Consider the following 23173-nt stretch of genomic DNA (forward strand, 5'->3'; position numbering starts at 1 on the left):
TATAAAGCGGCCGTAATATGACGGCACCGTTTTCGGAGGAATCCAAAGCTTAAGCGCCATCGACAATAAGGTCCCTTTTCATAGATAATGCCCCATATAAATAATGTTTGTATTTCAGAAATACGGCGGTGAAGTCCGACAACGAGATACCTGAAGAGCCTCCGGTCAAGGAAGAAGAGGGAATGAAGAAAAAAAGGAAGACGAAGAAGAAGGAACAGCCCAAGGCCAAGCGGAAGAAGAGGTAATTACTAATATTAAAAAAAAACAACGGGTTGTACTCCGGGAGTACCGGCAGAAGTGAAAACTCAATGACTAGTGCAAAATGTCTACAGCACTATGTATAATTGAGCCCCTAAGCACATCACTGTTAGTACTCGAGTTATATTAATACCAGTTAGAGGGAAACTCACTAGATGGCATTTAAATCAATAAAGAGAAACTCAATGACATTGAAGTAACAGTTTTTCGATCAGGTCACGTGTCCGTCTTACGTCTTACGGTCACGTGACACCTGTTACGAGTTTAACTTTTTTTCCCCATCACAAAGTGCACAGCGCCGCTAAAGGAGTTTTCACTTCAATAAATAAAATAAAAATTCGTTTATTAAAAGAAAAAAGATAAAATAACATAACTAGCTCAGTGGTCCCACACTAGGCTGGGCCTGTGTCGTGGTGACCGCTCTACAGAATTACTAAAAAAAAAAACATAAAATTTTGGGGTATCCTCTAAAACTAGACTTTTCTTTGTATGACATGAAAAACTATGCTAAAAGAAATACGCATGATATTATATTGCATTTTTCTTCAATATTAGCGAATATTACGCGAAACTCTGCGTAGGGAGCGCCACTTCCACAGTCCGTCACAATCTAAGGGCCTATCGCAAACGAGAATTTTGTTATCTAACCTCTCTATCACTCTTGCATATTCGAGCGATAAAGAGGTAGGTAGCTGAGTTTCGATTTCGCGTTTTCCGGTAGGTCCTTTGTAAACAAACCGCCTTGATGTATCAGTGTCATATTTTATTGTCTGTGAAAACTTGTCGAAATAGTATTTTATACAATCGTAATATAATGGAGAGCTTTTCAGTCGTGTTTAGGCAACGAAGCTTGCTGAGTTGCCTAAGGAAGGTACGAGATTGAAAAACTTGATTAAATCACTATTGTATACAATACTTTTTCTACGAGTCAACAAAAAAAATACTTAAAACTAGTAGAAGAACCATATACCTATGTAGGTAAAAAAACTAAAAGTATACAGCTAAGATGCGCGAGCAGCCGCGATACCTTCATACTCGTACGCGACCCGGCCCCGCGCCCCGCGCCCCGCGCCCCCGGCCGGTTGGTCAACGACACCTCGTAACTCATGAGGCCCTGGTACTTGCTCCGCGCTTTAGATTGGTCAATTTCATTATAGTTGACTAAACTGTATCGAAATGAATATTATAGTTGCCTAAACAGTATCGAAATGAATATTATAGTTGAGTTGGGGTCCCATAGTGAAAAAAGTATGCGATTTAACTTTGGTATACGAAGTGCAGTTGACGAGTAGAAAAAATGTCTTACTTCACTCCTCCATTCATTTTACTCATTTACTCGCGCGCATCACAAACACCTCTTGCCACACAAATCATTCACACACTTGAAATTTCAAAAAACTCTCATCCTTTCAAATTCACTCGCGGGCCTCGCGGCCCGCATAGCTTACACACCCCTCACAACTCACAACCACTCACAACTCTCGCGAGAGGCGCGAGCCGCTATAGTTCGTTTTTTTTAGCATTACAAAGAACTTGCAAGAAGATAAGCGATCTTGACATGTCTTTTAATTGAAAAAAGCTTTTTAAAAATCAAAAACTATTACTTATGAAAGCAGAAGAATATAAATGATCGTATTAGATTCATAATTGTTACATATTTGCCGTGACTTATTTTTAAAATGTGTTTTTCAATTAAGAGGCACATCAAGATTGTTTACCTTATTTCTAATGCTAAAAAAAAACGAACTATAGGTGCTCGCCGGCTCACTGACACTCAAATTAAGAAACGAGTAACCGTCCACACTGTCAACTGCCGAACTACAAACCTTATTGCAATGGCAAAAGGTCCACCGAGAAATGCGTTGAGTTTGTGCTATTCACCGCGTCACTGTGACATGAACACTTTCTTTCAAAATGAAACAATGAATTAGAAACACCAAAAGAGGGAGCGAGACAGACACTTCAATACCTGGCTTCACCACCGAAAATACGTTAAAAATTAAACACGAAAGACAACAAGCGTAAGTGCTCATAAGTGCTGCACGCTTTCATACATCTTACGCCTTTTTGATCCTAACTCACTTGTCAAAATGGCCGAATGGCGCGGGAAATCTAAGTCATCAGAACATTCAGTTGATTTGAATTGATGGCGATAACGTTTGAAGTAAAATTTCGAGTTTTGTCAAATTTAAAAGCTAACTCATTAAGGTTAGGCTTAGGCTCTCTGTTACATGATTTATTTATACTTATATAAAAATCTTGTCTATATTTCTACGTAGAGACATAGATAAATATAGTAAGACAAGAGTGCTCACTCCATACATAAGTTAGACTATTAATTTCAGTGTCTACATCTAGCATCGAGTAGCGGAACTATCAGTACTGCTACTTGACAATAGATGTAGCACCGACCGGAAAGTCTTATCTCAACAGCATAAGACTTTCCGGTCGGTGCTACATCTATTGTCAAGTAGGAGTACTGATAGTTCCGCTACTCGATGCTAGATGCTAATAGTCTTTTTGGTACGAAAACTGATGTATGGAGTGAGCAATCTATGTATTTTTTTCTCTATGGTAGAGATCAATCATAAGATTCATAAGATGAGTTGCTTGCTCGATTCAATGCACATATTTTACTGCTAGGTACTACTAACAAAAGTAACAAAATAACATATTGAAAATTAAAAAAATATATAAATAAAATAATCTAGTCTCCTTTTTTGGTTTGTTTTGTGTTTAAGATTAATTCATGCAGTATTAATTTTCGGTATTAGTGTTCCGCGGCCGGTTCCCTGACACTGCGGGGTTGCGTAATGCATCGCAATCATAATGTGTTTTTTAGTGTTTAGTTATATTTTTATAATATGTATGCTAGTTTTAAGGTATTTATGTATGGGCCACTAGTTGCCTGAAATAAAAGATTTCATTCATTCATTCATTAACGTTTTTAGCTGTTTTAGCATGGTTTGTGAAAGTTAAGCAAAGTGAAAGTTGGTGTTTGTGTTTTGTTTATTTAGCACGGCGTCGGGTTCCGGAGAGAGAAGATCCAAGGCTTGGCAGTATTTTGTGGACTTGAAGAATTATAAAGCGAAATGTAACTTTTGCAACAAGGTCATTTCGTACAAAGGCGGTGGCCCATATAACCTTATTCGGCATACCAAAACTCAACACCCTCTAATATTCACCGCGATCACGGAGAGAGACAAGACCACTTGTACAGCTGCACCTGTTTCAGCTCCTATAAGCAACTCAGTGAATACGTCAGACGCCGTATTTCAGCATACTCAGCACAGCCACGTACCAGCTACCAACAGTCGCCTTTCGGCTCCAAAAATGACCGATTACCTACCGAAACCCCTTACCAAGAAAGCTGAAACAGTAAATAAACACTTAGTGAAATTATTTGCAAAAAATTACCTACCGTTTTCTCTTGTCGAGTCCCCGGAATTTAAAGACTTTGTCAGAGAACTGAACCCTAACTATCAACTACCTTCGCGAAAGACCTTGTCGAATGTACTGGTTGAGAAATATTATAATATAACCAAAGAAAAAATCAAGGCCGAGTTGGCTGAATCCGATCATGTCGCGTTGGCTACAGATGGGTGGTCTTCAGATCCCAATGATAATTACATAAGTGTAACCGCACATTTTATCAACAAGGAAGCGGATTTAAAGGCATACGTATTAGAATGTGCCCAGTATTCCGACCGACACACAGCTGAAGATTTGGCGCAACAATTAAAAAAAATTTGCGACAACTGGGAGATTTCCCATAAAATCGTTTCTGTTTCGACTGACGCCAACAACGTTAAAGCTGCCGTAAAGCTAAACAAATGGAAACAGGTCCCTTGTTTCGCCCACACGCTGAACCTTGTTGTTCAAACTGCCATCGATCAAATAAAGACCACTCATCAAAAGGTGAAGCGTGTAGTGGAATTATTTAAACGCAACCCTCTGGCGTGCGAAAGGCTAAGAACTATGCAACAAAACATGGGAGAGCCTATACTGAAAGTAAAACAAGATGTCATCGCACGGTGGAACTCCACGTTTGATATGTTCGAGCGCGTATTAGCAATAAAAAACAGTCTCCAGACAACGCTCAACATTCATTACCGGGGCGTGGATGGTCTGACGGGGGAAGACCTGGATGTTTTAAAAGGGGCAACCGAAATCCTCGGGTACTTCAAGGCCGTTACAGAGGAGATGAGTTCGGAGAGGGGTGTTACAATTTCCGAGGTAATACTAATATGATTTAATGGCCATTGTAAGTAGTTACTAGTCCGAGTCTGACATTAAGCTGTAAAAACAACATAACTAGTTCTGTTTACTGTGTTTACTTTAACAAACTAATTCAGATACTTTTTTGTTCTAGATAATATTTATTACAAACGAGCTGAAAGATCAGTGCGTGGAGCACTTGGCAAATGAGGCTCTACCCGTGGTTGTTCGTGGCTTAATACAGAGCCTCCACGAAGAGCTGGGGAGCCGATTTTCGTACACAGAGGCTGATAGCGTGGTGCTGGAGAGCACGCTCTTAGACCCCAGATTAAAAAAACATGGGTTCCACAAAGATGCTGTGTGTGAAATAGCGTTGTCTCACCTAAACGCGTCCGTTGCCTCCGTCGGGGAAGTCCAGGAGCCACAGCTAGCACCCTCTGATACCGACCCATCTTCAGGCCCTTCGGCAAAAAGAAGCCGTAATATTTGGCATAATTTCGATTTGAAATTATGCCAAATAACAACGACTAGCTCAATTACAGGCGTTCAAAGGGAAGTAAATAATTATTTCGAGGAGCCGCCACTTCCCAGAACCCACAATCCCCTTAAGTGGTGGTTGCTAAAAAAGAACCTATATCCACGTTTGTACACCTGTGCGTCCAGGTTGCTTTGCATTCCCGCTACGTCTGTGCCGCCTGAACGAATCTTTTCCAAGGCAGGGCAAATTCTCACTGAAAGACGGAACCGACTTAGTGGGAAAAAAGTGAATCAACTTGTATTTTTGAATAAAAACTTATGAATAATCTAAGAGTATTTGTATTGTTTTGTGTATTGAGGTGTAAAACAAAATAAAGAATATTAGAGTAGGGTATTTGACTGTATTTAAAAGAAATTATTTTACACCATGCAAGAAATAAAGCACCAGAAGATTAATAGAGAAACGTAGACAGCAGTTATTTTTAGAGACAATTTCTATTTTAAAACCCGTATAAAACTATAAAGAGTAGGTAATTTGATCGTGACAATACATGCCAGTGTTTTATATAAATTCCATAGTAGCAAAATCGTTTTGCAGTTCGAAAAAAGAAACTGATTTGACAAGTATAAATACCCTATTGGATTGTATTGTAAATTTAATTTAGGAATAAATGGTTTAATTTGTGTACTTTATTTCTTAGTTCATCATTTCATATTCCTATATAGATAAAGTCAGACCGAGAAAAGTCTGCAGCGATTTTGATAGCCCACGCACTGCAAGTGTCATTTTAAACGTCAAACTTCTATGAATTTATGACGTGTAAATAACACTTGCACTGCGTGGGCCTTGGAGGATATAATCAAACGGAGACGCCATGTCTGTAATTTTCTGTACAAAACAGTCTGCCGATTTTTGCGGGGGAGGGGAACGTCAAATGTATGCGTAACGTAAAAATAGCCATGTCAGATAAACGTCAGTCCATACATTGTGTATGACCGTTGGCCGCCTATTTTCGACAGAGGGGAAAGCCTGTTAATGGCTACTCCGTTTAGTTGTATCCTCCAAGGCGTGGGCTATCAAAATCGCTGCAGACTTTTCTTGGTCTAACTCTAGAACCGGTCAAACAAATTTGAAATAGAAAAAGGCGCCTACATTTTTTAATTTTCCGCCCTTTGCTACTGACGGAAATGGGTTGACAGACTTAATATTGCATTTTGTAAACCATTATAAAAAAGGCCGAAAAATCTAAATTCATTCTGAGCTTACGATATTCAAATTTGCCGCTTCGATTTAATGTCAGAGCCATAGGGCCTGAGAGAGAGAGAGAGAGAGAGGGCGTCAGAAAATGTATTAAATAAATTGTTTACAAGCAGAAACGTCTGCGACCGATGCTATTAAGCTTAGAATAAATTTAAAAGTGGAAAACCCATAATATGGTGAAAAGATTTGCTGGCTATGGATGAGGTCTTGGTGGCTCAGATGGCAGAGCGCTGGAATATCGATCCAGGGGCCGTGAGTACAAGTCTCACCCAAGACAGTAATTTTTCCATTCTAAGCTTAAATAAATTGTTGTTTATCGCGTTTTTTCGTTAACCTCTGTTGCATGGCTCGAATATGCAAGAGCGATAGAGAGGCATATATGCCTTCTGTCGCTCTTGCATACTCAAGCTACTTGCAGCTACATATAAATATTATTAAATATTATAAACACATATACCTAACAGACGCAGATAAAGCAATTTCGTTTTTGCGCTAGGGCCTCCTTTAATTAAAAAATATAGTGACTTTTAATTGACATGTTTATTTATGGACTTATTCTATTTCTTCACTCAGCAATCAACATGATAAAAGTAAGACTGAATTCGCAAGAAATAGTGCGAAACGAAACACAATTCATAGGCAGCTGCGCTTGAGCTGACAGCTGACACTGACAGTAGTGACAGTCGGCCATATTCGAACTTTAAGATACGTCAAATACTAGAGATTGAAACGATATGGAATGGATATGTCAGTGTCAAACAAGTGTCAAAAGTGACGTTTCTTCAAACAAACGCGTCACTTTTGACACTGACATATCCATTCCATATCGTTTCAATCTCTAGTATTTGACGTATCTTAAAGTTTGAATATGGCCGAGTGACGGAACAAAGAAAAGTATGAGTTTGCAACAAGTTCTTCGTTTAGTTTTGTCTTATAGTGATAATAGGATAATACTATTAAATATATACCGAAACCGAAATATCTAAACAGGGACATTGTTTACACGATTAAAATATACCTGTGGCTCGTGGCTCTACCTTACCTTGGTGTCTTTTGCATGCGAAAATGTAGTGAAAAATATTGCCGCCTGCGTTACCGGCGGCGCGAATGTTAATGTGCTTTTATTTACATTACTGTTAAATGATCTGAAGTGGTAAGTTAGTTATTTTTATATTAGAAGTTAGAAAGTTAGAAGAAAATATAGAATTTGTTCTCCTTACTTTGCTAAAAAACAGTCGTGCAGTTTTAAGGCTACTATTCTTATTGAAATATATTATTATTAAACTGTAAATAATATCAAGTAGCAAGGATTGAAATTGAATTGAACAATCCATAAAAACAGCTAAATTAGAACAAGTTTCATAAAAGCATCAAAGTTTCTATGTAGGATGTAGGTCACTAGGTCCTTAGTCTGATTCTTAGTTCTTAAATTGGTCTGTCTTCTGTTGTTCAAGTTCTTTTCTTCACCTCGAGAATTGCATTCAAATTAAATATTTATGTGTAAAGGATGATAGGAGTATAATTATATTATATGGTTTGGCCCAGGACTGTCTCATACCAAACAGAGAGAATCATATATATCATACTGTCTATAATTCTATCTTTTCTAGTACTAGCACCCAAAAGAATGGGATGAGTATAACTTTCCTGGTTCTTACTGACTGACAAGTTGTGTTTGACTAAAAATTCAGTTTAACTAGTTTTTGTTGCCGATAACTCCGATAAGTTCTGAACTTATCGGAGAAAATAGCCGATGCTGAAAATATGAAAATATGCCAGTACCTCACCTCATTTGAAGTAAGACATTGTAACAGCTCATTTTTGAAAAAGAGGTACTCATACAAACTCATTTTAAATTGATGTCCTGCACAGTATGTATAAGTTACTCTATGGTTTACGAAAGGCGCTAGTGCTGCACTCTGGTGGTCGAACATTGCGGTAATAATTCATTAATTAGTTCCCTGTTTTGTAGGACGAGCGAGAGGTAATATACCAATTATTGTTTTCTAATATATATAATTTCGTCCTATCACAGCAAAGAGCCAGCGGAGGGTGAAGAGCCGAAAACCAGCATCAGGAAGACGGTGGAACTCGACCCCACCAAGATACGCATCGTCATGCTGAACCCTGAAGAACAGTTCAAACAGTATGAGGTTAGTTGTAGTTTAACACTTGTCCCAGCAAAGAGCCGGCGGGTGAAGAGCCGACCAGCATCAGGGAGACGGTGAAACTCGACCCCACCAAGATACGCATCGTCATGCTGAACCCTGAAGAACAGTACAAACAGTATGAGGTTAGTTTTAGTTTAACACTTGTCCCAGCAAAGAGCCGGCGGGTGAAGAGCCGACCAGCATCAGGGAGACGGTGAAACTCGACCCCACCAAGATACGCGTCGTCATGCTGAACCCTGAAGAACAGTACAAACAGTATGAGGTTAGTTGTAGTTTAACACTTGTCCCAGCAAAGAGCTGGCGGGAGAAGAGCCGACCAGCATCAGGGAGACGATGGAACTCGACCCCACCAAGATACGCGTCGTCATGCTGAACCCTGAAGAACAGTACAAACAGTATGAGGTTAGTTGTAGTTTAACACTTGTCCCAGCAAAGAGCCGGCGGGTGAAGAGCCGACCAGCATCAGGGAGACGGTGAAACTCGACCCCACCAAGATACGCGTCGTCATGCTGAACCCTGAAGAACAGTACAAACAGTATGAGGTTAGTTTTAGTTTAACACTTTTCCTTAGTAGGTACATAGGGTAATTTAGGGTAGGGGAGTTTCCGTCCATGCTCTAGTTGTCGTCAACTTGACGGATTAGCAAATAAAATATTTCATTTTTAAATTGCTTCTTGCAAAATATAATTTTTATGTAGATAGATAGATATATTGTTTAGACATTAAGGATTGCAATAAGTCCAAATTTGTGCAGCAATGTCGGTTTATATTCAAATTTCGTCAAGTGGACGAAGACTAGAACTAGTAGAGCTGGACGAAAACTAGTGCAATGACTAAGGTCTTACTTAAATATTATATTAATATTTTATTTATATAAATTACTACCTATTTAGTTAAAATTGTATATTAATTATTAATATTTCAATGAAAACAACCATCGTAAAACTTTTAGGTTATACATCAAATGCTAACAAAATCTGTCATAAGTATATATTAGTTTACATTATTTGCCATTTCTATTAAATTCGACTTTAGACACAGAATAATTAATAGTATTACGTACAGAAGATTCACTCTCTAACAAAACGCGTCTATTGCGACAGATATGACCGCTAGGTGGCGCAAGCGCGAGCAGGCGTCTGTTGCTTAGCGGTGCGCTGCAACTACTATGATTAGACCAAGGCTCGGAACCGGTTTTTTCTTCATACAAAAAATGCCGGTATTATTACGTCCTTTTTCGTTCTTTGGTTTATTATTTCATTTTTAATCGGACAATCGAATAATACGAAGTTGTTACCTAAATATATGATTCAGTCCTACGTAAAAATATTGGGCTATTATGGGTTTTGCAAAAACCATCATATCATTTGAAATTTCCAGTCGCTTTTCGGTGAAGGAAAAACATCGTGAGGAAACCGGACTAATCCCAATACGGGCCTAGTTTACCCTCTGGGTTGGAAGGTCAGATGGCAGTCGCTTTCGTAAAAACTAGTTCCCACGCCAATTACTGGGATTAGTTGCCAAGCGGACCCCAGGCTCCCATGAGCCGTGGCAAAATGCCGGGACAACGCGAGGAAGATGATGGTGGGTTTTGCAAAAAAAACGGTTCCGAGCCCTGGGTTAGACACCAAAATTCCACACCACGCCTGGTCTAGACTGATAATATTTGTTACAGGAAGAGAGCAAGGCCAAGTTCCCGTACCAGTGCCACCTGTGCTACAAGGGATTCAACTTCGACACCAAGCTGGAGAACCATATGCGGAAACACAGCCCGGTGAGTATCTCACACTATTACTACAGAATAAGTAATAGTACTACCGTGCAGAAAAGAAACTTCCTACAAAAGCGAAGTTTGACAGCGACTCAGGGACGAATCATGCTGTCCCTTTTTAATGTAAGCACTATATCCCTTCGGCTATTTAGGGTTGTCAACATTCAAGTCATTACCTTATCTGTGGTCGTGCACGCAAAGGTGCGTCAAGTTGTGCCAATCCTAATAATTGCTCGGAGCAATGCTGAGCCGAACGCAGCCGAGAATGCCCGAAAGGAACAGGATATTTACCAGTCGATTTTCGGTAATGAATGAATGAATGATCGTTTATTTCGGTTTAAAGATCTTTATTTTTCTCAAAAGAATAACAATAATTCACTTACTTGAGAAATGAAAACAACATGCATAATTTAGCTATGATACTTAATCTATGCTTAATCTAGGCTAACTTATTTGATTATATTACGTAAGATCGTCAAGTTGGAAAATTACAATAGGGTACTACTAGTCAAATCAGTTTCTTTTTTCGAACTGCCAAAACGATTTTGCTACTATGGAATTTATATGAAACATTAGCATGTGACGTCACAACCAAATTACCTACTCTTTACAGTTTTATACGAGTTATAAAATATAAATTGTGTCTAAAAAATAACTGCTACGCTTCTCCATTAATCTTCTGGTGCTTTTTTGATGCATGGTGTAAAATAATTTATTTTAAATACAGTAAAATACCCTATTGATTATACTCAATGAATGTATCTTTGGTAACATTTAATTTTTGTTTTCAGTCCCGAGGTCCGTTTTCCTGCAGCCTATGCACCATGTACTTCCCGTCGGCGTACAGCGGCAGCGTGCATGCACTTATCCACACGCGCCGCTACGAGTGCGTAGCCTGCGGACGCCGCATGATCGACCGCGCCTCCATACTCGACCACTACAGGTAAAACGTGTATAGACGCCATCAGATATATCGGAGCGGCCAAGGCACTCACAAATATCTGAACACGCCTCTATTGTCAAGGTGTTAGAGTGCGTGTTCAGATATCGATTTACCCGTTTAAGAGCTACCGTGTAACAGACACACACACGCAGCGATCAAACTTATAACACTGCTCTTTTTGCGTGGGTGGTTATAAAAAGGCATTTAATTCACCAGTCTACAGATTTATTAATTTATTTATTTAAACTTTATTGCAAATAATATATAAAGAACTAGCGACCCACCCCGGCTTCGCACGGGTTCACACTTATACATAAACCTTCCTCTTGAATCACTCAGCTCTATCTATTAAATAAAACCGCATCAAAATCCGTTGCGTAGTTTTAAAGATCTAAGCGGGAAGCGACTTTGTTTTATACTATGTAGTGATAATGTACATTTGGCGGACTTAATGCCAAAAGGCATTCTTTGCCAGTCAACCAGAGACATATCAGTGCCGAAACAAAAAAACTAATAAATAATGTTTGTCGACAGAACACAACATGAAGGGCTGGTGTCACACTTTACGTGCCATCTCTGCGGAAAAGTTTCTAAGTAAGTGCGAGTAGTCAAGTATTAATTTCAATTTAACTTACTGCATTTGTACTAATTCTTCCACCATTTTAGAGATCCAGGAAAAAACAGAATCCTTATAGGATCACTTTATTGTCCGTCCGTCTGTCTGTCTGTCTGTCAAGACCCTTTATCTCGGAAACGCGTGGAGATATCCAGTTGAAATTAAAACCATATGCTCAGGTCTATGGTAAAAAAAAATCTACGGAACCCTCGGTGGACGAGTCCGATTCGCACTTGTTTTTTGGTTTTAATTAAGAACATGTATATAGCGTATCGTATACAAAGAGTAGACTAGACCTATTTTATATCTTGTGTAAATTGTTGACTAGATTAACCTTTTAACCGCCATAGAATACGTCATCGAGCGTCATGTTACACGAAGTTTTGTCTTATTTATCAGACAGCGGCGAAATGAGCCCGATTTTGTATGTCTTATATATCAGTCTACGGCGGTGAAAAGGTTAAAAAAACAACGGGTTGCACTCCGGGAGTGCCGACAGAAGTGAAAACTCAATGACAACTTACGTCTTACGCTCTCGCGAGGTCGCGAGTTTAACATTTGTTCCCCATCACAAAAAGTGCACAGCGCCGCTAAAGAAGTTTTCACTTCAAAAATTGTTTATATTGTCAGTAATAGCAAAACGCACCGCGGCCACATGAGGAACCACCACGGTGGACAGCGGCCGGAGTGCGAGCAGTGCGGCAAGACATTCGTCAACAAGGACTCGCTAGAGGAGCACAGGCAGTGAGTCATATACAATATAAAAAAAAGTTAAACGTAACGAAAAATGTATTGTGTTAAACTTAGATAGTTGATGCCGAATGTGCCTCGTGTCTATGACTTGAGCCAGTTTTTTCATGAATCGACTCTATTTATTGATATTGATGAATAAAAATGTCAAACAAATTTGAAAAAAGTACCACTTGTGTTGTACTGCTGATAGTGCTGATATATAATGACATATTCAAATATGGCTAACGGTCCAAATATAACCCTGTATAATTACTTTGACAGTACATCTTGGGTTCCATTACGACATCCTGTGCTATAATAAGCACAATTTAAAAGGGCCATGTGTACTGTAAAACGTTGTACGATATACGTGCGAATTTCCTATTTTTCGCACTTTTATCGTAAATAACTATAATGTTTGAAGTGTTTCATTTTACTAGACTTATATCGATCGGGATTTGAACCGTGAAGACCTTTTGTATTGCTTTCGGGCTCCCGATATTTCGACGCAGTTACATGCATCTTGTTCACGGGTAACTGAAGATAGCGGGTGGGTAGCAAAGTTGTGTGTGTTGTGTTAAGTGGGCCATTTTATTTAAAGTTGTCCCCTACACTTTTTTTTTTAATTTGTTAATTTATATGTTATTTCTACTTAGAATCACGAGCTCTTTCTATCCTAATAGGAGAAAAAAAGTGTCCCAAGGTTTTTTTTCCATTTGTATGGCGGTTTCGGAATGGAAAGATCGAAAAATGTATGGAAATCTTGGGACACTATTTTCTCCCCTTATGATCAAAAGAGCTCATGATTCTGAGTAGAAATAACATAAAAAATCCCAATTTTGAAAAAAACGTGTAGGGGACAACTTTAAATAAAATGGCCCAACTGTTACATTTTGGTGCCTCTGCCCAGGATACATCAAGGCATCAAAAACTACTCGTGCTCGGAGTGCGGCAAGCGGTTCCGGACGCGGACGCAGATCAAGCATCACCAGCTGAAGCATACCGACGTGAAGGAGTACTACTGCGTCGAGTGTGACGTCAGGTATCTTATCTTATCTTATGGATCAGGGGATATTCGGCCCATAGCGATATCTTATGTAATTGCCTCCTATCTTATATCTTTAAATGAGCAATCACTACATAGTATAAAACATAGTCGCTTCTGATCTTTAAAACTACGCAACGGATTTTGATGCTGTTTTTTTTAATAGATAATGTTATTCAAGGGGAAGGTTTATGTATATGTGTTAACCCGTACGAAGCCGGGGCGGGTCGCTAGTTCTTGTTTATTTATTATTTATTTAAACTTTATTGCACTGACATATACAATTATGTACAAATGGCGGACTTTATCTACCAGTCAACCTTAGGGCCAAACAGAAACACTAAAAGATGGTGCAAGAAACGTACTATCCAGTAAAAACAATTGACAAATACATTATGAATTGACAAATATTTATATATTTCGGGGATCACAGATACGGCTCTAACGATTTCGATGAATTAAGCTATATGGGGGTTTTCGGGGCGAAAAATCGATTTAGCTAGGTCTTATCTCTGTGAAAACGAGCATTTTCTTGTTTTTATATGTTTTCAGAGCTCGATCTCCCAGATATTTATTTATTTAAACTTTATTGCACAAAAACAGAAAAATTGACAAATGGAGGACTTAATGCCTTTAAGATATTATGTATTTTATATGCTTGCCGTTTTGAATGAAGAGGCATGGTAATTATAACTTTTTTAATTTTTTTTTTATTGAGAACTTATTAATTTGGACCTTATTTAAGAGTGAATTCAGTGAATAGACATCTTTTAGGTAAGCATGTTCCATGTTCCATCCTAGACTGCATCGACACTTACCGTCAGGTGAGATTGTGGTCAAATGCTTACCTTTTTTCAATAATTTTTTTTTTATAAATATGTTATTTTTTTCTGCAGATTTAAATCGGCACACAATTTACGTCAGCATCTAGCGAAGAGTCTGAAACACAAAGACAAACAGAGTTTGAAGTAAGTAGTGTTACTACTATAATTAGGTAAATGACGTATTCTTAATTTTGGGTCTTATATTTGGGGTTTATTTGTTTATGCTATTAAAATAACCTATTTAATAGCATAAACAAATAAAAAATAAAGAAATAAACCATTTATTCACGGAACAGCATATTTTTACATAATAGGTACAACCTCCGCCAAACTGTATAACAGTTTGTTGGCAGAAATAGGCTTCTCTCTTTACATATAAAATTATTTGTATAATTTGTCGTTTTAAGCAAGTTTTGCTTGAGGCTTGTCGTCAAAGTTAACGGTAAGTTTCTTATTATTATTATTTTATAATTTATATTTTCAGTAATAAATGAAAATGTTTTTTTTATAATTTTTCTATCTTCTCTAACATTTTTCGCGTAAAAAAATGTTCTCGTACTCAACACGATACCGAATATCGTCGCTATACTTATCTCAACCTCATATCTGCAACAATCATTTGATGGAAATGTCGCTTTTCTTTCATTCGGAATACGGGTGTTTTTGTCATCAAATGAGTGTCGCAGATACGAGGTCGAGTAAGTATAATAAATAATAATAAATAAATAAATATTATAGGACATTATTACACAAATTGACTAAGCCCCACGGTAAACTCAAGAAAGCTTGTGTTGTGGGTACTCAGACAACGATATATATAATATACAAATACTTAAATACATAGAAAACAACCATGACTCAGGAACAAATATCTGTGCTCATCACACAAATAAATGCCCTTACCGGGATTCGAACCCAGGACCGTGGCTTCACAGGCAGGGTCACTACCCACTAGGCCAGACCGGTCGGTCAAAGTATAGCGGCGATATGCCCTTACACGGATCCCCACTATTTTTGTTACACCCTGTATACGCAGGTAGGTTGTAAAGAAGGAACTTCCCCAGGTTTGCGTGCGCGCGCTGCGACAAGCGGTTCCCGTGCTCGCGCACGCTGAGCGCGCACCGCGCCGTGCAGCACGACGGCGTGCGCGCGCACCCGTGCGCCGCGTGCCCCGCCGCGCTCGCCTCCCGCGCCTCGCTCGTCAAGCACCAGAGACAAGTGCACCAGGGCGCCCGCCCGGCCAAGAGGCACGTCTGCGACGCCTGCGGGAAGGCCTTCAGGGTGAGTGAGACGGATAGCTGTCCCGCCGCGCTGCGTCCCGCGCCTCGCTCGCCAAGCACCAGAGACACGTGCACCAGGGCGCCCGCCCGGCCAAGAGGCACGTCTGCGACGCCTGCGGGAAGGCCTTCAGGGTGAGTGAGACGGATAGCTGTCCCGCCGCGCTGCGTCCCGCGCCTCGCTCGCCAAGCACCAGAGACACGTGCACCAGGGCGCCCGCCCGGCCAAGAGGCACGTCTGCGACGCCTGCGGGAAGGCCTTCAGGGTGAGTGAGACGGATAGCTGTCCCGCCGCGCTGCGTCCCGCGCCTCGCTCGCCAAGCACCAGAGACACGTGCACCAGGGCGCCCGCCCGGCCAAGAGGCACGTCTGCGACGCCTGCGGGAAGGCCTTCAGGGTGAGTGAGACGGATAGCTGTCCCGCCGCGCTGCGTCCCGCGCCTCGCTCGCCAAGCACCAGAGACACGTGCACCAGGGCGCCCGCCCGGCCAAGAGGCACGTCTGCGACGCCTGCGGGAAGGCCTTCAGGGTGAGTGAGACGGATAGCTGTCCCGCCGCGCTGCGTCCCGCGCCTCGCTCGCCAAGCACCAGAGACACGTGCACCAGGGCGCCCGCCCGGCCAAGAGGCACGTCTGCGACGCCTGCGGGAAGGCCTTCAGGGTGAGTGAGACGGATAGCTGTCCCGCCGCGCTGCGTCCCGCGCCTCGCTCGCCAAGCACCAGAGACACGTGCACCAGGGCGCCCGCCCGGCCAAGAGGCACGTCTGCGACGCCTGCGGGAAGGCCTTCAGGGTGAGTGAGACGGATAGCTGTCCCGCCGCGCTGCGTCCCGCGCCTCGCTCGCCAAGCACCAGAGACACGTGCACCAGGGCGCCCGCCCGGCCAAGAGGCACGTCTGCGACGCCTGCGGGAAGGCCTTCAGGGTGAGTGAGACGGATAGCTGTCCCGCCGCGCTGCGTCCCGCGCCTCGCTCGCCAAGCACCAGAGACACGTGCACCAGGGCGCCCGCCCGGCCAAGAGGCACGTCTGCGACGCCTGCGGGAAGGCCTTCAGGGTGAGTGAGACGGATAGCTGTCCCGCCGCGCTGCGTCCCGCGCCTCGCTCGCCAAGCACCAGAGACACGTGCACCAGGGCGCCCGCCCGGCCAAGAGGCACGTCTGCGACGCCTGCGGGAAGGCCTTCAGGGTGAGTGAGACGGATAGCTGTCCCGCCGCGCTGCGTCCCGCGCCTCGCTCGCCAAGCACCAGAGACACGTGCACCAGGGCGCCCGCCCGGCCAAGAGGCACGTCTGCGACGCCTGCGGGAAGGCCTTCAGGGTGAGTGAGACGGATAGCTGTCCCGCCGCGCTGCGTCCCGCGCCTCGCTCGCCAAGCACCAGAGACACGTGCACCAGGGCGCCCGCCCGGCCAAGAGGCACGTCTGCGACGCCTGCGGGAAGGCCTTCAGGGTGAGTGAGACGGATAGCTGTCCCGCCGCGCTGCGTCCCGCGCCTCGCTCGCCAAGCACCAGAGACACGTGCACCAGGGCGCCCGCCCGGCCAAGAGGCACGTCTGCGACGCCTGCGGGAAGGCCTTCAGGGTGAGTGAGACGGATAGCTGTCCCGCCGCGCTGCGTCCCGCGCCTCGCTCGCCAAGCACCAGAGACACGTGCACCAGGGCGCCCGCCCGGCCAAGAGGCACGTCTGCGACGCCTGCGGGAAGGCCTTCAGGGTGAGTGAGACGGACAGGGCTCGTGTCTAGCTTCCCTCGCCAATCGGATCGATGGAGTGAGAGTAATTAGTAATTAGACTACACTTGGTCAAGCAAATCTTGTCAGTAGCAAAAGGCGGCAAATTTGAAATATCGAAGGCTAGCACCACTACGTTTGAGTTGTTCGAAAATCGCGTGTCATCTATGTCGGCGGCCGATCGTAAGATCAGGCATATCGTGAAATTCCTAGGCATATCGTGAAACGTGAAAATCTTTGACCCGTTCCCTGAGTCGACGAGGGCAGTTTGCCCATCGGGCATCTAAAGCAACCTAACGAACCTATCCTACCTATATATTGGTTTAATGTCACTATTGTCAAAACATTACACAGGAACATTACGATCTGCCTGATCTTACGATCGGCCGCCGACATCTATATCTTATCTGTGGAACTGTTTTGTTTACATTTCATCGTTGTTCGATGTACATTGCTGCTTTTTCTCCGTTTCCTACGGATACCATACTTTAGTTTACATTGCTACATTTGCTACTGACATCCGGCTTGAAAGACTATAATTAGCAGGGAGCGTACATTTCATGCCGATGACAGGCGTATGACGTCAACCTACATACAGGATGGACAAAGTTTGAAAAGGGCAATGGAATAACGAACGTTTATTTATTCGTACCTAATAATGGAAAATATGATTAATCAATGATTAATCACTGTTATCTAATCAACCTCTTCCGTTTAAGTAGATATATATTGACACTTGAGACGGACATTGAAAGAATATTATCTGACATTGTCACATCAGCATCACTCACATCAAAGTTTACTCTTTGTCACAAATTGTAGACGTGCGGAAACAACATTTCAGTTAAATTTAATAAGATCAGGAAACTTAATGCTTTGCCAAAGTCGCTATGGAGGCTATAGAATTATTGTGCCAAATAAATCCATGTTTAGTTATAGATAATAAACAAATTTATTGTTTCTGCTGTCAGCAAAGTTTGCCACCAAAAGAAAGCAACATCAAGTTACATTTGCAAACAATAAAACACAAAGAACATGAGGAACATAAAGAAACACAGTTTGATTTTAACATGGACTTGACCAATTTCATGATAGCATCGAATATACCATGGAAAAAATTGAATAACAAAAACTGAACATAATATGAATCCAAAATATACAGTGTATAAATATAATAGGTATGAATTAAGTATTTCAATGGACGATGAAGTCGATGTGGATAGCGAAGATATGGTGTTCCCTTCGTTTAAATTGTATGGCATAGTATGCTTTGAATTGACACGATGGTGCGTTTCTTTTTTCCAACTTGTTGACTACGTAGAAGACGAAACTGAGTGATAGTACTTAATAATATAATATTACTCAATAAAGCATTTTGTTTCCAACCCATTAAATACTTATTTGTTTTATTTCAGAAACTATTATGTTACTAATAATCAAACGTTGATAGACACGTTGTTGTGGCCTATAATTAAAAATAAAATAAAAGTCACTACGTTTCCGGTTACTAAGTTGTGTCACTACGATTTTTGAAACATCCTGTGTGTTTATATGAATACGTCATTATGACGAAACCGGCATGAAATGTACGCTCCCTGATAATTAGTGAAGTTAGAGTGAAAGTAACAAAGTCAAATAAACTAATCGAAAATTAATAGTTTCTGTGTCCACACCTTTGAAAATGTCTGCAATTTATTCACGTTTCAGGGCAAATCGGTGCTAATCAACCACGTCCGCACGCACACAGGGGAGAAACCTTTCTCGTGTCCCACGTGCGGCCGCAAGTTCTCGCAGAGCACCGCCATGAGGACCCACGTGGATCTGGTGCACCTCAAGCGACGCCGCGGGAAGGTACAGTATCACACACACACACGCTCAGGCCATATCGAGCTACACAACCGCACAAACATTGGGGAGAAACCTTATTCGTGCGTTAGGTGCGGCCACAAGTTCTCGCAGAGCACCGTCGTGAGGACGGACCTGGTCAGCAGGACCTGGTACATGTCAAGCGACGCCGCGGGAAGTTATAGTATCACACCACCAGCACACGCACGCACACCGGGAAGAAACCATTCTCGTGCCCCGCGTGGACCTGAAGTGACGCTGCGGAAAGGTATACTGTCACACACGCGCTCAGGCCATATAGCTACACAACCGTACAAACATTGGGGAGAAACCATACTCGTGCGACACGTGCGGCCGCAAGTAACACGGACAGGGAAGGTAACTTCACATTTACCGCTATAGCTGCGATTGCGTCGGGGGTTAATGAATTAAAAAATAAATACATATTTTGTGTAAGATACATAGAAAACAAAAGGCGTTAAGTCCGCCATTTGTACTTTTTTTGTGTAAATTTGTGCAATAAAGACACAGGAACAATTATCTGTGCTCATCATACAAATAAATGCCCTTACCGGGATTCGAACCCCGGACCTTGGCTTCACAGGCAGGGTCACTACCCACTAGGCCAGACGCCAGACTAGTCGTCAGGGGCCCGTTTCTCAAAACCTTGTAACTTGTAATACAAGCGGATGTCACTGTTTGACAACTTTTGTTAGAAAGGGACTTCCACTTGTATTACAAGTTACAAGCTTTTGAGAAACGGGCCCCTGGTAAACTGTCAATCTATGGAACTTGCTAAGTATGTAAACAAACCGCCATAATTAAAATTGTCTCTGAATGTCAATTTACTAGTGACTTTTTTGTTTACATAGCAAGTTCTAAAATGACACTTTAGGTCAGCGGTCGGCAACCCGCGGCCCGCAGGCCACATGCGGCCCGTGAACCTGTCACTTGCGGCCCGCGAGCCTACCTGGCTATTTTGTATGTAATATTGACAAACGACAAAGTCTGATAAAGTCATAAATATTAACAAAGTGCGGCCCGCGTCAACTTCGTTAGCTACTATGCGGCCCTTGGCTGCTAAAAGGTTGTCGACCGCTGCTTTAGGTCGTATCTTTGATTATACCCTAGTTGCACCGAATAAATAAATAATGTTATTTTCAGGCGAAACAGGAGCCCCCGGCCTCCGAGGAGCCTCCAAAGATAGACCTGTTCACCAAAGAGGAGCCACAGATAGTGTTCGACGCGTGGAGGCAGAACATGCAACTGCCGGGCAACTGCGAGGTCTACTTCACCGTCACCGCGGGACCATAGACACATAATAATTAATAGTACTACCGTAAAGAAAGGACACTACCTATAGTTCGTTTTTTTTAGCATTAGAAAGAAGGTAAGCGATCTTAACATAACAAAGCAAATAGTATTTTATGCAACCGTTGTTTAGACACAGAATAATTAATAGTACTACCGTACAGAAAGGACACTACCTATAGTTCGTTTTTTTTAGCATTAGAAAGAAGGTAAGCGATCTTAACATAACAAAGCAAATAGTATTTTATGCAACCGTTGTTTAGACACAGAATAATTAATAGTACTACCGTACAGAAAGGACACTACCTATAGTTCGTTTTTTTTAGCATTAGAAAGAAGGTAAGCGATCTTAACATAACAAAGCAAATAGTATTTTATGCAACCGTTGTTTAAACACAGAATAATTAATAGTACTACCGTAAAGAAAGGACACTACATAGAGTTCGTTTTTTTAGCATTAGAAAGAAGGTAAGCGATCTTAACATAACAAAGCAAATAGTATTTTATGCAACCGTTGTTTAAGAGGGGTCAAAAAAGGCGAGTGCCGCGAGTAACAATTTGAGGCGAAGCCGAAAATTGTTAATAAAGACGCCACGAGTATTTTTTGACTCAGCACAACAACACACAATACTTTTTCTACGACCAAGCACTTACTTTGAAAAAAAATTGTAAATTTAACAAATATTTTTCATTCAACAAAAATAATACTTTAAACAAGTGGAATCATATAGGACATATATGTAGGTAAACAAACCAAACCCGGCCACCGCGCCCCGCGCCCCACGGCCGGTTGGTCAGCGACACCTTGTTACTCATGAGGCCCTGGTACTTGCTCTTAGTTAAATTACAATTTTGGATAGTTTTTTTTCTCGATTTTGGCCACAGTAGCCTATGGAGACCAACAAGCAACGCTAAGCGGTGTTCGTAGTCTACGGATCTTGCTATATTACGGGTGTCACATGCGCGTTTCTGACTTCTGAAGCAATTTTATTGTTTCTACTATAGAACCTAATGAATATTTTGTAAATTGGCAGCAATGCACTTAGTACTCATCTGTCAGAGATGACAATTAAAATTAGGTTGGCAACAATGTATTTCATACAATATTTTTTAAGTGGTGATTACACGAAGTATCGTAAAAGTACCAAAAAGATACTGCGTGTATGCACAAATACTTTTTTGGGGAATAGACTAAAGACTTGTCTTGACAACTATAACATAGGGGTTTAAAGGTGTGTGTACGACCTTTTAAATGACAAATAAAGGTACGGGAGTAGAAGAAGAATATAAATGATCGTATTAGATTCATAATTGTTACATATTTGTCGTAACTTATTTTTAAAACGTGTTTTTCAATTAAAAGATACGTCAAGATTGTTGACCTTTTTTCTAATGCTAAAAAAACGAACTATACAAAACCGAAGTTTGACAGCGATTCACGGACAAATCATGATATCCCTTTCTAACTTAGTGCACTATCCCTTTCGGCTATATAGGGTTGTCAAATTCAAGTCATTATCTTATCTGTGGTCGTGCACGCAAAGGGACGTCAAGTTGTGTCAACCCTAATAATTGCTCGGAGCAATGCTGAGCCGAGCGGAGCCGAGTTTGCCCGAAGTGTCTCCCTACTGACTTAGACGTAAATCTAAATTAAGCTAAACGCCACTTGCACCATCCTGGTTAACCGGTTAAACCTGAAATCACCATGGTTACCGGTATAATTAGACACTGGATGAACGGTTTAACCGGTTAAGTTAAATGCTCAATACCAGCGGTCGGCAACCTGCGGCCCGCGAGCCTCCCTGGCATAGAAGGTAGGATCCTATAGAAGTGGTATACGCGTGCCTCCGTGAGGGACAAAACATACGCAATGCGACGCTATGATTGGTCGAATTTATTTGTTGCCCGCCATAATACATACTAATTTACGGTGGGGAATAAAAAAAATGTGAGACTGTGACAAGGACAAACAATTATAGCGCTTTCGCTGCTACTCCTAGTGAAAGATACATAAGACTATCCCGTTCGGTCATTTGCCCCACATCTCATGCCAAATCCAGTTATATACTAGATTCATGCTCCCTGGCTATTTTGTATGTAATATTGACAAACGACAATGTCTGATAAAGTCATAAATATTAACAAAGTACGGCCCGCGTCAACTTCGTTAACTGCTGTGGCCCTTGCTGCTAAAAGGTTACAATACAATACAATTGGGTCGCTTAACTTCAAACTCGGGTAAATCCATCTGTCAGATTATGCGATTTTGGTAAGAAAAGGTAATAATAAATAAATATTATAAGGACACTTTTTACACTAATTGACTAAGCCCCACAGTAAGCTCAAGAAGGCTTGTGTTGTAGGTACTCAGACAACGATATATATAATATACAAATACTTAAATACATAGAAAACAACCATGACTCAGGAACAAATATCTGTGCTCATCACACAAATAAATGCCCTTACTGGGATTCGAACCCAGGACCGCGGCTTCACAGGCAGGGCCACTACCCACTAGGCCAGGCCGGTCGTCATAATAGTGTCGATATTTGATGGGTGTAATGGATTTACCCGCCATGTTTTCCCGACAGCCTCCGAATTCTTCCAAATTGATCCGAAGCCTATTCGCATTGTTGCTCTCGCTACTCGCTGTTCACGCTCGGCCGGCTCATTCCAATCATAAGTAAGTAAGTAAGTA

The 23173-nt window shown here is 41.7% G+C and overlaps 1 protein-coding gene across 1 annotated transcript in view; it reads left to right on the plus strand.

Annotated features, from left to right (window-relative positions):
* LOC134660006 (zinc finger and SCAN domain-containing protein 30-like) overlaps window positions 1–20475 on the plus strand; it is a 29068-nt gene extending 8593 nt beyond the window's left edge. Inside the window, exons 7-17 of the mRNA XM_063515704.1 lie at window positions 119–241; window positions 8250–8367; window positions 10061–10159; window positions 10948–11099; window positions 11634–11693; window positions 12346–12459; window positions 13358–13489; window positions 14389–14460; window positions 15381–15597; window positions 19024–19167; window positions 20326–20475. Coding sequence (XP_063371774.1) covers window positions 119–241; window positions 8250–8367; window positions 10061–10159; window positions 10948–11099; window positions 11634–11693; window positions 12346–12459; window positions 13358–13489; window positions 14389–14460; window positions 15381–15597; window positions 19024–19167; window positions 20326–20475 — 1381 coding nt within the window. The remainder of the gene's footprint in view (window positions 1–118; window positions 242–8249; window positions 8368–10060; window positions 10160–10947; window positions 11100–11633; window positions 11694–12345; window positions 12460–13357; window positions 13490–14388; window positions 14461–15380; window positions 15598–19023; window positions 19168–20325) is intronic.
* The last annotated feature ends 2698 nt before the right edge of the window (window positions 20476–23173 follow it).

The sequence above is a fragment of the Cydia amplana genome, chromosome 26, assembly GCF_948474715.1.
Source record: "Cydia amplana chromosome 26, ilCydAmpl1.1, whole genome shotgun sequence".
Lineage (NCBI taxonomy): Eukaryota > Metazoa > Arthropoda > Insecta > Lepidoptera > Tortricidae > Cydia > Cydia amplana.